This window comes from Apiospora marii (genome assembly GCF_038362585.1).
Source record: "Apiospora marii strain CBS 49790 chromosome Unknown utg000005l_segment0_segment0, whole genome shotgun sequence".
Taxonomy (NCBI): domain Eukaryota; kingdom Fungi; phylum Ascomycota; class Sordariomycetes; order Amphisphaeriales; family Apiosporaceae; genus Apiospora; species Apiospora marii.
This window is the reverse complement of record NW_027117377.1, coordinates 666,515-681,827: the sequence shown is the minus strand read 5'-3', so window position 1 is coordinate 681,827 and position 15,313 is coordinate 666,515. Positions and strand designations below refer to the sequence as shown.

At 57.0% G+C, this 15,313-nt stretch overlaps 7 protein-coding genes across 7 annotated transcripts; 4 read left to right on the top strand and 3 right to left on the bottom strand.

The window, feature by feature from the left end:
* Positions 1-121: 121 nt before the first annotated feature.
* On the top strand, positions 122-826 carry PG985_008135 (uncharacterized protein; the record flags this gene model as incomplete). Its single annotated transcript, XM_066827903.1, has 1 exon — positions 122-826. One exon carries the CDS (start codon positions 122-124, stop codon positions 824-826), a length of 705 nt encoding a protein of 234 aa, XP_066682815.1.
* Positions 827-1,852: 1,026 nt separating this feature from the next.
* Positions 1,853-3,872, top strand: PG985_008134 (alcohol dehydrogenase; the record flags this gene model as incomplete). The annotated part of the gene is made up of 3 exons (XM_066827902.1): positions 1,853-2,347; positions 2,420-2,546; positions 2,614-3,872. The coding sequence occupies 3 exons, from the start codon at positions 1,853-1,855 to the stop codon at positions 3,870-3,872; spliced, it is 1,881 nt and encodes a 626-aa protein (XP_066682814.1).
* A 278-nt stretch (positions 3,873-4,150) lies between these two features.
* Positions 4,151-5,067, bottom strand: PG985_008133 (uncharacterized protein; the record flags this gene model as incomplete). The annotated part of the gene is made up of 2 exons (XM_066827901.1): positions 4,151-4,667; positions 4,757-5,067. The coding sequence occupies 2 exons, from the start codon at positions 5,065-5,067 to the stop codon at positions 4,151-4,153; spliced, it is 828 nt and encodes a 275-aa protein (XP_066682813.1).
* Positions 5,068-5,737: 670 nt separating this feature from the next.
* PG985_008132 (uncharacterized protein) lies at positions 5,738-6,856 on the bottom strand (the record flags this gene model as incomplete). The annotated part of the gene is made up of 1 exon (XM_066827900.1): positions 5,738-6,856. The coding sequence occupies one exon, from the start codon at positions 6,854-6,856 to the stop codon at positions 5,738-5,740; it is 1,119 nt and encodes a 372-aa protein (XP_066682812.1).
* A 621-nt stretch (positions 6,857-7,477) lies between these two features.
* On the top strand, positions 7,478-8,524 carry PG985_008131 (uncharacterized protein; the record flags this gene model as incomplete). Its single annotated transcript, XM_066827899.1, has 1 exon — positions 7,478-8,524. The coding sequence occupies one exon, from the start codon at positions 7,478-7,480 to the stop codon at positions 8,522-8,524; it is 1,047 nt and encodes a 348-aa protein (XP_066682811.1).
* A 127-nt stretch (positions 8,525-8,651) lies between these two features.
* Positions 8,652-9,215, bottom strand: PG985_008130 (uncharacterized protein; the record flags this gene model as incomplete). The annotated part of the gene is made up of 1 exon (XM_066827898.1): positions 8,652-9,215. One exon carries the CDS (start codon positions 9,213-9,215, stop codon positions 8,652-8,654), a length of 564 nt encoding a protein of 187 aa, XP_066682810.1.
* Positions 9,216-10,112: 897 nt separating this feature from the next.
* On the top strand, positions 10,113-15,189 carry PG985_008129 (uncharacterized protein; the record flags this gene model as incomplete). The annotated part of the gene is made up of 6 exons (XM_066827897.1): positions 10,113-10,129; positions 10,291-10,879; positions 10,930-11,300; positions 11,399-13,357; positions 13,929-14,494; positions 14,630-15,189. 6 exons carry the CDS (start codon positions 10,113-10,115, stop codon positions 15,187-15,189), a joined length of 4,062 nt encoding a protein of 1,353 aa, XP_066682809.1.
* Between the last annotated feature and the right edge of the window lie 124 nt (positions 15,190-15,313).

Sequence of the window (15,313 nt, the reverse complement as noted above, 5' to 3'; positions counted from 1 at the left end):
GGCCTATATACGTATCGAACGCAACCAGTTGCCCATAACGCGGAAGTTCCAACGGGTCTACATAGGTCCAATTAGCAAAATAGGTAGTTCACTCGCCCACTCAATCATGCCCTCGTTCATCATGGAGCCGGGCGACATAACCGTCGATATCAAAGCCGAAGTGCGGCTGTCCTATCGCAACGCTGGAGCGGTCGAGGTGAGGGAGGAGTGGGTAAAGCGAAAAGTCACCAGAAGGCTCGGTAGGGCGAGCGCCCGCCGTCAGGATCGGGCGGAGTCCCGACTCGTCCCGGCGGCACGACCACGGCTGCCTCCCCCCGCGAGACGGGCGGATAGGGGGTCGGATCGGTGTCGCTGTGGCGCACGGGAGTCGGATGGGCTTCTGCCTTGTATTTGTGAGTATCCCAAACCCCCTTCTCGAGTGCGGCCGCGCCAACAGGCCGATTTCCGTCGTGCAAACCCGCGAACTCCTCCTACACGCCGGCGACCCGTCGAGCCAGCTCCTCGCGACGCGCCGACTCGTGCCCGGCGTAATCAAGCGCGTGCTGCTCGGGAAAGGAGCGGCGTCGCGCAACCGAGCTCTCGACCTCGTAGGCGGGTGCGTGAGCAACCACCACGAGAGGGACGGGTAGGCGATGGAGACCGGAGCGGCGGGCATGGTGATGGCAGAACTCATCAGCGCCAGGGTCCGTCGGCTATTGGCCGGGTAGGAGGGATCGAGCTTCCCGGCGCTCAGCAATGTGTTCCTCGCCCGAATTCGCCTTTGGGCTTCATACCGGAGAGCGAGGGGCTGCTCTTGTGTGAAGCCATGGTTGGGCTGAGTATGTAACTCTGCAAGAGCGGATGATTTGATAATATGGCATGATAGCTAATTACCCCTTTTCAAAAATACAAAAACACAGAAGAATGGGCCAGGGTCAACATCAAGGTTTAGACAAAATATTCAAGATTTGCGAGCCCCTGACGAAGACTGCCTTACTAAGTGAAAGTTCTTCACATCTTAGATGTAAACGTAGTACATGGTAAACAACACCCTTGATAACGCTCGAGATTCCATGACTTGATTTTCATAAACCTCAAATGCGGTGAAGTCGGGGTGGATACGCGGGCTGTACGCTATCGATGCCAAGCCGAGCAATAATTGGCTGTATCCAGCCCACAAATCCAGGGCGAGATCAAACTTTATTGTCCCTGTGCCTGGTACTCGGGGCATACGTTGCAGCATCTCCACCCACAGGGCAACGTGTAGACCGATGATCGCTGGCAGCTGGGCCGCCAGCCAGTCCATTAGCCCCCGCCAGCCCTGTCATGGCCTCTGCGGCCTGTCGTCAACCACGGGAACCTCGTCGGGGAAATTACAAGTCTCGGCGCGCATGTGGCACAGTTGATTAAGCAGGAACCAGTTTTGCTCGTGTATCGGTTCGATTCGAACCCGGGTCGATCCCTAGTCGCAATAAATCTCTTATCGGCGGGGCCCCTCGACGTAGACGCGGTGTGTGGCGGGCCCTTCCTTGCAGAATGCAACCCGTTCGTTCTTGGCGCCCCGGGGTCCGAAGGCTGGGTGGGACGGAGAAGTCCGTCTTCGCCGAAGAACGGTGTGTTAGTTTAGAAGAGATTAAGGGGATGAGATACTTACTCGTTCACGAGGAGAAGGACCTGGGCGGTCCGAGACTATAAACTGCACGATGATACCTGCCCTGCCGATCGGCCTCTCTTCTTCCTTTCGTCCCAGCCAGGCTCTTCTGACCTCTTCGCTCTTTTGTAGTCGAGCAAGATCGATCGGTCGATCTCTCTCGTTAAGCAGTCTTGCGTGCTCGCCTCGCTCCACTGTCCTTCCCATCTCGCGCTCATCGCCATGTCCCTCTCGACGCGCTCGTCGCTCCTGTGGACTCTGGCCGCCGCCTCGTCGACGCTTGGCTTTGCGATCCCGCCCTCGGCCCACCAGGCGCGCCAGATCCGCGACGGCTCCCAGCTGCTGCCGGCCTACGACTACGTCATCGTCGGCGGCGGCACCTCGGGCCTCACCGTGGCCGACCGCCTGACCGAGGACCCCGAAGTGACGGTGCTCGTACTCGAGGCGGGCATCTTCGCCCCCGACGAGGATGTCTTGCCCGTTACCGGCGGCGGCACCCAACGCCAGCCCCGGTTCTTTTTCCCGTCTGCGCCCCAGGAGTTCCTGGGCGGACGCACTACTGACGTGTGGCTCGGCAAGATGGTCGGTGGTAGCTCGGGTGTTAACGCTATGATGACGGTCCGTGGCTCGGCGGAGGACTACGACCGTTGGGGGGCGTTGTTCCCGGATAATGCGCAGGGCTGGAGCTGGGACGGGATGCTGCCGTACTTCAAGAAGGTAAGTAGGGATCGGAACAGAGATATGGTTGAAGACTTGGCATCGACCTTTGCTGACTTCTCGTGACTACAGGGTCTGACTTTGAACCCCCCGGCTGCCGAGCTGGCGAAGCGCTTCAACATCTCGACCGACACCTCGTACTGGGGCGCCCACTCGCCAATCCAGGCTAGCTTCCCGAGCTTCCAATACCCAGGCCTCGGTACGTTGCCCCTTGTCGAAGAAGTGAACGGGGCCTTGAACTATTGCTGACATACATGACCACTTAGACCCGTTGATGAGCGCCTTGCAGGAGATGCCCGGCGTGGAGATGGTGTCCGACAGTGGCGCTGGCAGTGCAGGTATCTACTGGTACCCGACCTTCATGGACCCCGTCAAGGCGGAGCGCTCCTACGCGAACAACGCGCACTACAGCAACCACCGCGACCGCCCCAACTACCACCTCATGGCCGAGACCGCCGTCCGCCGCGTCCTGCTCGAGGGCACCGCCGCCACCGGCGTCGAGTTCTACACCAAGGACGGCAAAAGCGTCGCCACCGTCAAGGCCACCAAGGAGGTCCTCCTGGCCGCGGGCGCCGTGCACACTCCCCAGCTGCTGCAGCTGAGCGGCGTGGGTCCCAAGAAGGTGCTCGCCGCCGCGGGGCTCGAGACCGTCGTCGACCTCCCCGGCGTGGGCGAGAACTTCCAGGACCACACCAACGCGGGGGCCCTCATCGCGCTGCCGGGGCTCGCGCAGATCCACCCCAACGCCAACGACCTGACCGCCGACCCGGCCTTCGGGAAATGGGCCGACGACGTCTGGGCCGCCAACCGCACCGGACCCCACTCCATCGCCTACGGCAACCTCGCCGGCTGGCTGCCCCTGACCGCCATCGCCCCCGACAAGTTCGCCGAGCTGGCCGCCCAGCTGGAATCCCAGGACCACACCGCCTACCTGGCCGCGGGCACCGACCCCACCGTGGCCGCCGGCTACGCGGCGCAGATGAAGGATCTCGCGAAAGTCATGCGCTCCCCCCGCACCGTCTTCGCCCGCTACCGCATGGACCCCACCACGGGCGCCTCGCAGCCCATCCTGAACCAGCCCTTCAGCCGGGGCCACGTGCGCATCAACGCCAGCGACCCCTTCGGCGCCGAGCCCGTCGTCGACTACCGCTCGCTGGCCAACCCGGTCGAGCGGGCCGTGCTGGTGGAGATGGTGAAATTCTACCGCCGGCTGCACTTTGAGACTTCCTTGAAGGAGTTGGGGCCGAGCGAGACCGCGCCGGGGGCGGGGGTGGTCACGGACGCGCAGTTGGGCGACTGGGTCGCGACGGCGTTGACGCCGTCGGACTACCACCCCGCGGGGACGGCGGCGATGATGCCGCAAGAGCTGGGGGGCGTGGTGGATCAGACGTTGCGGGTGTACGGGGTGCGGAACTTACGGGTTATTGACGCTAGTATCATGCCTGTGTTGCCGGGCGGGAATACGTGTCAGCCTACGTACGCGCTTGCGGAGAAGGCGGCGGATATTATTAAGTCGAAGGCTTAAGTCTATTGATGGGTTTAGGTTACATGGCACTCGTAATGAGACGATCTATGAGTGGAAAGGGATGAGAGGTTTGTTGATGATTCTCCTCGAACCCTGGACGGAGTAAGGATCAAATAATAAATAATTTTGAACACTCTACTCCTGGGAGGGCTTCAGCGATCTTTAGTGATGGCGGCGAACTCTTGTTGCGTGAAAACACTCTTGTCCATGCGTAATCATATCAAAATAGCTGCAACGAATCGAGTCAAGCTCCGCGGCTTTTGTGTGTGTCCGGTTGATCAATCGTCCTCCCTCGCTCGACCTGAGGGAAATACCCAATAACCGGGCCCCCGATCCGGCACGGCAGGCGGCACGCTCGTATCCACCGCCATCCACTCGTCAATCTCAACGAACCCGTACGCGCTCCCCTCGGTGTCGCGACAGAACCGCTCGACCGCCCCCTTCAACCCCTTCAGGTCGGCCCGGTCCAGCCTCGTCCGCGGGCCCGCCGTGTCGCGCGTGAAGGGGCAGTCGCGAAAGATGCGGCGCTTGAGGTTCAACATCCCTTCATGCTTCTTCAGGCGGTCGAGGAGCGGGTCGCTCCACCACCACATCGACTCGTCGACCTCAAAACCCGCGCGGTTCGGCCGAGCCCCGCGGGGCGGGCGCGCCAGCCGGAGCATGCCGCGCAGCCGCTCCTCGAAGATGGCGTCGGCGACCCGTTGCCGCCGCGCGCGGTGCTCTTCGACTGTCTCCTTCTGCTGCCTTGCGTCTTCTTGGTTGCAAAGAGGGCAGGCTTTCTTATTATCGCCGGCGCTAGTTGCGACAGTGCGGCGCTACATTGACTGCACCCGAAATCCTGGCGGCAAAAGGGGCATTGTGGCTTGGCTTGTCCGGCCACCCACTTCGACAGGCACGTGTTTCCCACCACGTGGCCACAGGGGAGAAAGGCGGTCTTCTCGAGCTCCGGCTGCATCTTGGTATAGAATTGCTCGACCGTCGTAAGGCTGCGGTCTTTTAGGATCTCCCTGTCGATCAGCTCTCCGACCTTGGTCGAGATGTCGAGTAGCTTGAAGCATATGCCACACTCGGCATGCAGTTTTCTTGCCGGCTTTGGTCGATTTTCACTTTCGCGCAAGCAGCTCAAGAACTCCGGTAGCCATGTGGACTTGAGGCAGTGCTCGGCCTCAGCAACCTTCTGGGCAATGGGAGCCATGATGTTTCGGGTTAGCTTGTGGGCTTCTGAGATAATGATGAAGATCTGCAGAGGCGTAGCCCGTGGGATTGGTAGACGTGCGGATCAGATGGCTTACCTACTTATCTATCTATTAATACAGTCGGTAGATCAAGCCAGCCTTAGATAGGCACCTAAAGTTTTAGATGTAGCATGCCTGGATTCCTATGACAGGCAGTGATCATTTTCCGCCTCAGCATGGCAGGAGAGCAGTTCCCACATGGTAACTTCACAACAGCAACATATCTCTACAGTCCTTGTTGACCACTTGAGCAGACAAGGTTGCTGGTCCGAGACAAAGGCCCCACCTGGCCAACAAAGGCTTTGCTAGAAGCAGCTCTCTTGTAACCCATGTACAGGGCATTCATGCAACGATTCATTCAGGTATGCCTGATTGTCCCTTGATGACACCGAAACCTATTCAACAGGGGTAAACAGTGAGAAGAGAAGCGGGCGTGTGAGTTTAACTACACGCGAAATGATGAAAGAAGACCGGACGACAACTTTTTGAGGGAGCTAGAATTAATATTATTCATGTGCAGCGTTTGCCTAGGCACCTGCGGCATGTTCGTCTATTTGCATCATGTAAGCCTAAACTTCTTTGCATGTATTACACCCCCTCAAACGTTTTAGATATGATTTCGGCCATTTTCTACTCACCATTCGACCGCCCCCTGTTCCGCCGCAACACCATCGAAAAAGTCGGCGGCAAGACCCGAGAATCCCGGCTCACCCGTCTCTCCCAGCGCCCCCTATTCCTGCGCCCCGAAATCGCCGGCCGCATCCCGTCAACCGCCATCAAGTGCTCGACGCCCGTGAACCAGATGGGATCCAAGTGCGCCTCGCGCGACAGATTCGCCACCGTCCACGCCAGCAGGCCGAGGAGATACGCGTTCGCCCTGCGCGTCATGCGCGGCTGGCCCCGTAGATGATAGCAATCGACGAGGAGGCGGCGCCGGAGCCCCAGCATGCCCGTGTTCGCGTGCAACTTGGTCAGCTCGGCGGCGAAAATTGCCCGGGAGTCGGCCCGGCGCGCGGCCGCCGCGGTCCCCTCGGGCCGGCGCAGCCCGGGGCGCGCGAACAGCAGGTCGCAGACGTTGCGCAGGCGGGTGCGGAAGAGGTGTTCGACGGCGCGCTCGCGGCGGGCGCGGTGCTGGAACTCGGATTCGCCGCACTTGTGGAAGCGGCTGCGGGGCTTGCAGAGGAGGCACTTTTCGTTGCGGAGGAAGGTGCTGTTCATGAGGAACATGGCCTGCTGGCTGACGCAGACGCCGCAGTAGCGCTTGGGCGCTTCCTTGACGTTGACGACGAGGGTAGTAGGTCGCTCCCCGTCGGTCCAGGGGATCTTCTCCAGGATGGCTTCGTAGGGGGCGAAGCTGTGGTGGCCGAGGGGGTCTTGGAGGGGCGTGCATTGCGGGGTCGGGACGATGCGCTTGCATTTGTGGCACGCGACGTTCTTGCGGCAGACGGGGCAGCGCGTGTGGCCTGCCGCGGTCCATTTCCGGATGCAGTGGCTTCCGATCGCGTGGCCGCAGGCGAGGACGGATGTGGGTTCCAGCTGCTTCTGGGCATAAAAGTCCTCGACCGGCACGGGGGAGCCCGCCTGGACCAGTTGGGTCACCATGTCGCCGACGTCGGTGGATATATCCAGCATGGAGAGGCAGATGGAACACTCGGCGTGGAGTCGACGCTTGCCTGGCTGGCCTGCCTCTTTCAGCCAGCCGATGAAGTCCGGCAGCCATGCCGAGGTGGTGGTGTTACTTCCAGCCATGATTGCCAGGGCTGGATGGTTAGGATATCAGATGATGCATACGCGTGTACGGGTATCAAAAAAGGGCTTAATCGGGTCTTTATTCTAGCGACTTATTTGCCAATTAAGTAGCCTAGTTGACTATTAAGTATACTACAGTGGCACTTAAATTCCCGTGTTCTGAAAGCCTGTGTTCCTATAACAGGCCTAGAGCGATTGGTTCCTGTGTCTTTGTGTCACTACAACAGTTCGCGTGGGGAGCTTATTTTGGGCTACAAGACTCACAAAGCCCGGGCACTGTACCAAAAAGGAAACCTTAAGACAATAATTGAACAGAGTCTTTGTCCTGCCTACAATGGTATTGTGCTGTCATAGTGTCTACCAATGCACCATGAGCGCAGCGTCTTATCCCAGCGATCTGTCCTTCCGCCAATTCTTCAAACAATCGCTTTGTATGATCTTTCGTCGACACCAGTATAATAGTCTACGAGTGCCGGTAATACATATAATACGATTGGCCCGTCCCGAAACTCCAGATTTGTTTCGGCCAGCGGACACTCACGCAAGCGTGTCATCCTTGTCAACACATCTATCGCGCCTTTTATTTCCCAATTACCAAACAGTAGCCCAAGGACCACAGTCATGGCTTCTTCGAACCCAACCCCCGGTCAAGAGCCCCTCCACGCCGACGCTCCGACGACCACCATTGAGCACTCGCTTCTGTTTCCCGAGTACGTGGCCTGGATGAAGGGCGAGAAGGGGCCCAAGGAGCAGCACCACCTTTGCAGTATGTGCGCCATCTGCCTGGAGCACGTGCTCGACATCTCCCCGGCCGCCGCCGGCGACTCGTGGAAGGCGCTCGCGGCGCCGGACCACGACCACTCGGGCCACACGTTCGAGCGCACCGGCCTCCTGCCCTGCGGCCACCTGATCGGCCGCGACTGCCGCAAGCAGCAGGGAGAAAAGCTGGAACAGTGCCCGATATGCCGCCAAAGCGCCGCATGCGGCAAGTGCAACCTCCCGCTGCTGCTGGAGTGCGTCTGGGGCGGCGGGGACACCCCTCTCACGGTCCGCCCCGACGCCCCCTTGCCGGCCATGGACGCCAGGACCGGCCGGTCCAAGAACATCTACTGCCGGCAGTGCATGGTCCGGCAGGCCGTGCTCCTGCTCCACAACGCCTTCGTCGGCAACGAGGAGTGCCTGCTCTGCCGCGAGGACACCTTCTTCCCCCCGCGGCCCCTCGAGTCCGCCGCGGCCCACCGGGCCCGCCGCCGGCAGGCCGCGGACCTGCACCTCCGCGAGCGGCTGCAGATGGTGTGCCGCCTCGTGCTGCCGTCTGTGCCGACCAAGTGGTCCGGCCGCGACGACCTGGAGCAGTTCTGGCGCCCGTCGCGGGACGAGTTCCCCGAGGCCGTGCTCGAGCAGGAGAAGGACAACTGGGCCTTCCTGCGGCCGCGCATCTTCGGCAACTGCCGCATCACCGGCGACCGGGTCGGCCCCCTTTCTCGATACGTCCCGGCCCTCGTCCAGGCGGGGCTCCTCATCAGCACCGTCGCCAAGGCCACGGTCCAGATGGGCTTGGCCTGGTACCCCGACGTCGACGACTTGATGGCCATTGATACCTCCCAGCCCGCCCCGCTAAACAGGGCTATGTTTGCTATGTTCATGGATGATAATATTGCGATATAGATAGATAAGTAGGGGCCCTCTGAGAAATGCAGGACTTTTGAAGAAATTGACGAGCCTTGGTTGAACACGGGTTTTACCCCTTCGTGGTATGATTGATTGATCAAAAGAGACTGACAGTGACAATGACTTACGCGAATCCACCCTTTCTCATTTCCCTCGCCTCGCTTCCGTCGGGACATCTCCAATACTGACTCAACTGCTCCAACGCCTCCTTTGCGGTGCCAGCACCCACGATTCCCTCCGTCTCCAAGTCGTCCACGACGACGGAGATCCAGTAGCGACAGCCCTCCCACTCCGGCGAGAACGTGTACTTGTGTCGGCCTCTGGCCTGGATGAGTCGCAGGATCTCGGCCGCGGTAGTAGTGGGGGACTGGCGGTCTCGGTCGAGGAGTTCGTACGGGAAGTTCCGCAGCGTCTCGTCCGTGTAGGCGCGGTCGCGGATCGCGGTGACGAGGATTTTGCCGCGCAGGCCGTCTTCGCCGTAGCCGGGCGCCATGTCGAGCATGATGCTGGAACTGGGCGCGGTCTCGAGACAGATGACCCAGTGGTTGGTGGGGGGCTGGTCGTCCGAGCCTTCGTTGAACTCGTTGCGCAGGGCACAGAGGTGGATTCTCTGGACCACTGCTTTCTGCAGCTCATCGTCCGAGACTTCCAGGTCCCAGTTGGTGCTGTCTAGTATTGTTGATGACATGGTGGTGGCCAAATCGAGGTGATGTCTCAAGATTGACAGAGGAATGCTGGTGGCTGGCTCCAGAAGCTGAAACGAAATGAACGAGTACAAGGGAAAGAGCTAGGCCAAAGTTTGCAGCTGCCACGGTTGGTTCTGGTAAACCTTAACGCCTCGTTCGAACCATATTGCACGTGGCTTATGGTTGTGAAGGCTGTGCTTGTGTTGGATTCAGATATTGATCTCTGTCGTCTCGCAGCACTTGTATAACGTTTCATTGAAACCCATTTGCCGCGTTGTTTAGACGAGATTGAAATCTTGTGTTCTTCAATGCGCTAAGGCATCATGATCGGAAACTGGGTACGCCCCCGCGTAGGATACACAGAGCGAGACTGGTGTTGCTCCAAATGACACACTGGGCTCTGGCACTTCCTCCGTCCATGAATTTCTAGCACTATGGCTTCCTGTCAGCAACAAGGCTGGGCTGTGAGACACTATCTTGACCGTTTCTTTCCGTGATGATAACTGAACTTGGTAGTCATTGAGAGCTAGTAGCTTCCCTTGAATCCGGCTAGGGTCAGGTGCCCAACAAGACCATCCTAAAAGACATGTCTACCCAGAGGCCGTCGTATTCACCAGAGCCTATGGATATGTACAAGAAATCCCACATACTTCATTTGAAATTGTCGTGTATCGTTGCCCCACCTTCTGATGTGATCGGCAGCTCCGACTTCTGATCGCATGTGATGGTATAATTGCAGGATATGACTTGCTGACGAGTTCCTTCCGGTACTACGTATTGCGTGTGCACCGACTGACCAAATGCTTTGGACTCTCACTTCTTTCGCCTTTTTGTTTTGTCTTCTTCACTCAACTCACTACATCCCCTCAGTCATTGGATACAGGAACTCGTCGCCCATCATGGCAGTGCCTACAACGTCGATTCCGGACAAGGGAAGGGCCGGATGGACTTTGATGCAGAAATGACAGCCGATTCCGAGTTGCTTGTCTGCTGGATGCGAAGATGCCGCTCAATAAATGCTCTATGGCAGGGAAGGGTACATGATTTGGATACTGCTGACATTGACACTGTCTACAGATTAGTGGCCCAGAAGATCGTTTTGGCAGCTCAATTCCCAAGATTCGTCACTCGTTTAAAGTTGCCCTATCTCGAGACGGGACTTGATTTGCTCGTCGCTGCATTACGCAATGACCACACAGCTATTAAGAGGCTAGTCTGTCAGCGGTACCTGCTGAGTTGGAGCCCTGCCTTGGAACAGGTGGCGTTGTTCGTCGCAGTTGAGAAGGGGCTCTCTGATGCGGTCATGGCGATCCTTTCGGGCAGGGCTGACGTCAATTACCGAGTCGCGGAAGGATTGAGATGTCTTCACGTGGCCTCGGAAAAGAACAACCCAACGATGGTGGAGCTTCTGTTATCCAAGGGAGCCGATGTCAGCCCCAGAACCAACGAGGGACACACCCCTTTCAGTCAAATTTGTGGATCTAAAGACCACGAAGCTGTTGCTGATATCTTGATCGCCTCCGGCGCCAAGAAGAACATAACGCTACTCGATGGGACAAGTGCGCTGCACAACTGCGCGGCCAGTGGCGAGACAGACAAGGTACGCACTATGCTGCGCCGCGGACTGAACCCTTCATTCAGGACACACTTCGGGTGGACACCACTGGTAAGTCATTCTAAGCTCGGCTCGATCGCACGCCTTCTAAAAAGATCTAGCATTGGGCTGCCAAAAATGGTCACCTTGGCATCGTCAATCTCTTGGTAGAGGCGGATCCCGACGTGAATCCTATCTCAGATACGCTCAAAACTCCACTGGATCTCGTTCGCAGTCAACGAGACAGTAACGACATGGATTGGGACGACATGGATTGGATAAGAGCCTGCATAATTGCGAATGGCGGGATGACGACACGGCAGATACTATGTCCAGGAAGTGCTGCTAGAGCAGATAACCCATCCGGTGCATCTCAGACGTCTTCTCTACCATCCGACGCTGTCGCCACGGAACTAGCCATGCCACTCTACCAGCCATTGAACAAAGATGAGCGCGAGATTCGATTGCTACTGATAGAAAAGCCCGGAGTGTCGTCGGATATGCCTAGTTGTCTTCTGCAGGCATTCCCAATAGACGAAGCACCGCCTTACTATGCTTTATCTTATACTTGGGGGACGCGAGTATTACTAGGCCTGTTCTCATCAATAAGCATAAGGTCGTGCATACCATCAATGCTATAGCGGCAATCACCACCCTCAGGCAGATGCTGCCCCTGGAGACGATACCAAATGTGCGCCATATCTGGCTTGATGCCATTTGTATAGACCAGAGCAACATCACAGAAAAGAACAGTCAGATTCCGTTGATGGGGGACATTTACTCCAAAGCGAAAAGAGTTTTGGTGTGGCTGGGCGAAGAGAATGATGGTAGCTCAGCGGCCATGGGGCTTCTCGTTCAGCTAGGTTACATGAGCAAGTTGATGTCTGTTTGCAAGGCTGTGGCGACCACAGTATGCGACCCGGGTACATCATGCCCTGCGACAAAGGAAGATGAACCAGTCTTCAAGATTGAGATAGGACGAGACAAGGAGCCCGGGATTCCCGGAGTTGAGCTCACATTCAACAAGCACCTTCCAGACCACGGGGTTCAATTAGCCTTCACGAACCAGCTCAGCAGCAGGAAGTTTAATTCCGTATCAGACGTTCTGAGTACATCGTGGCGAGATCAGTCAGTAAAGCCAAGATGGGATGCCATGGGACAGTTGTTTCGCCGGCCATATTGGACTCGATCTTGGATCCTACAAGAAATCGGACTTGCATCCGCCAACCCCTCTCCGCTCCTTATTTGCGGTAAAAAGGTGTTGACTTGGTATACATTCAGAAACGCTATTGTGCAACTTTCCCAGCTAGTGTCGCAGGGGGATTTGATGATGGCCACGGAGGAGGACCCAGAGCCATATACAGAAAGCCTCGGGGGATGGATCATGACCGACGCGCTAAAGCCGCTGGAGCCCATTCGTTGGATCCTGGACCGCCCAGCAGGACGGGCAGACTACGACATGATTGACTTAGTATGCTTTACATCGCACTCGGTGGCAACAAACCCTCGAGATAAGATATATGCCTTGTTAGGGCTGGCTTCGCCAGAGAAGCGGAGTAGAATAGTTCCGGATTACGCGCTGCCTGTGAACCAGGTTTACACCGACTTCGCCCTTGCCGAGATCCAGCGCTCCGGGAAACTCGACGTTTTGTGTCTCGAACACCAGCTTACCACGCACAAAAAGGTCGCAAATTTACCCTCGTGGGTTATTGATCTGACCGCTCAGACCCGACGAGAAGCTCCGCCGTCACTGATGCGATCCAGTCCGCATATCAAAGAGCGTGCAAGGGCTTCTGACGGAGAGCCTCACATATGGTGTGTACCCGGTAACGAAGGAGAGCTGACGGTGCGTGGCATTCACTGTTGTACTGTCCGATCTATCAAACCTCCGCCACTGGGCCATGTATACCAGGATTGGTATGATTATATGAAATCCTGGCTGGACTTCACAAGAGAAAACTTGCCTGAAGAACTGCTTGCGGGCATCCCTCGGAACCAAGTACTCTTCCGCACCTTCATCAGAGATATGAGTGGCACGGGCCCTCCAAGTCATGAAATGGACCCTCGGGAATCCAGACGTCTAAGACGGATGGTACTTACGTGGAAGGCCCTCCACGAAGCATGGCAGGTCCAACCCGACGAGGTTTCCCCTCCGATGCCGACCGAGGAATTCAAGCATCTTCTACATCACCAACACGACGACATCTCGGGCAGAGGCAGGAACAACGACGAATGTTGGGGCTTTGAAAGGGGCAAGCTACGCCAAAAGCTGGAAGGTGAGATGTTGTCATTGATGAACTTCGTGATCCCTGCGAACTGCCGATTTGCGCTCTTCACCACAGCCAAGGGTTATCTTGGATTAGGGCCAAGATATATGGACAAAGGGGACGTTCTTGTCGTTTTGGCGGGCATGCGCGTTCCGGCCATCCTCCGACCAATACATGACCATTACATCTTCCTCGGAGACTGTTATGTCTATGACCTTATGCAAGGCCAGGCCGTTCGTTCTGCTCGGGAAGAGGGGCGCGGATTCGAAGAGTTCATTCTTCGGTAAACCGGGTGTTGCTTAGCCTAAAACTGTCGGGGTGGGAGCGTGGAAAACTGTGGCGATGAGCTTGGTGTGGTTGTTACAAGGAGTGCGACTAAATGTGGTGGTCCACGAGTACCCAGCCGAGGCGGCCCCCATCCCCCGACTCGGAAGGGGTCTAAACAACAACCCGCCCGGGTCCTGCAGCTGGTGCGTCAAATATTGTGGGGGTTAGTGAGAAGGGAGCGCTAATTTTTCCTTGTACAGGAAGACAGAAAGAGAGCTGTTTGATTGGATTTCATATGTAAATGGCGGGTGTCATGGGAGGATCACATGGTGAGGATCATTGGGTTTGTTTCGGGGCGTGACCCCCCCTGCTTTAACACGATTCGTTACGAAGTCAACCTCGTTTAAGCTCGATGACATGAAACTCAAACCACAAGCGTGCGTTCTGACTTGTTTATTTGTGTATCGACTCGCCATCTGCCATCGGCCCAGTCTCAACTCCTGGGCCAGGTAACATTTACGAAGATGCCCTCACTGGCTGCCTAACCACCTCGAGGTCTTTCTTCCTCATACTCTCAACCCTTACAGAGCAGCCAAGCAAATCATGGAGCGATCGGGTCTGTTCAGACTCCGATTCGATTTCAAAACAATCCCCGAAGATGTGCTCAGCATGAGGGAGGGCCCACACACGCGTGTGGGCCCTCTATATGTACGGGCAGGCATGGCCAAGGGAAGGTGTGCCACAGTTTTGATCAACCATCTCCTCTCCTTGGAACCTACAAATGTCAAGAAGGCATTCTGCGAGATCATCAAGATCCTCCCCGGCAATGGAGACGCGGCCCCCAAGGGAGAATCGGCGGAGCGCACGATGGTGTACCACGTCCTCCTCGACGCCGCGGAGCAGATTCCGTATTACCACCCGTCCCAGACGAAGCTGGCGCGGCTGATTTCCGCCCTTCGCGGCACGCCCAAAACCGGAACTGTTGAAAACTTGGTAGGTGATCCTATGCAGCCGATAGGCGTCTCAGATATTTGGGGTTTTCTTATTGCTGAAATGTACAATGTGCAGGCTGGCAATTGGCCAAAGACAAATGGTCCCCGATACAGGTTCGACTTCGCCGGAATTATCGACGTATTAGATAGCCGCTATAAGCGTAAGTCTTCGTTTGCTCACCCCCTTCCAATTCCCATGGTCTTCGACTGGGGGAGCCAAGCCCGTGGAAACTTCTCATCCACCGGTCACACACGCATTCACGCTTACTAAAAGATTCGGCTAGCTCCTCATAAAGAAGGCGACCTTGACGGGCCAGCCAAGCTCGAGCGCGCACGTCGTTGGATCAACGTGCATGCATTCTATGCAAACATCTGCTTCTTCTGGTGGAGCGAGGTTTCGGCGTACTTAGCTTCGGTCATGATAGATGCTTTCGGTGTATCCCCCCTCGAAGTTGGTGCTTCCTCCCGTTTGTCTGCTTCTGACGCAGAAGCCGCTGCTCGCTGGCAGGACGCCCACGTCTCCGCTGCGGCCCAGTGGATAATCTACAGCGGCCAGAACATCTTCCGGGAGGTGATGAATCCCTCGGAGACTCTCGAGTCATATCAACGTCCGTTTCGAATACCGCTGGAAGAGTGGCGACGCTGGAAAGACGGGTTCAGAAATGTCAGCCACGACTCAGAACGCCAAGATGAGGCCCGGGCTTTGGCTCGGAGAGCCGCCAATTTGATGGAGGCTTTGGAAGAGAACATGATGCCGGGACAAGGAGGTGCTCAGGTTGAGGGAGGCCCGAGCACTGAGAGCTTGTCAACTGGTTCAAGTGCTGGCATGCCTGATCAACCAAACCGATCACAGTAGCGAGGGACGCACATCGTATTGTGTCATTGGTTTATCTTTTTAGCTATTATTGATTATGTCTATTCATGAACTAAGTACGCTTCATAGTATGCAAGCCAGGTCAGAACACTATCATTCCTCTTCT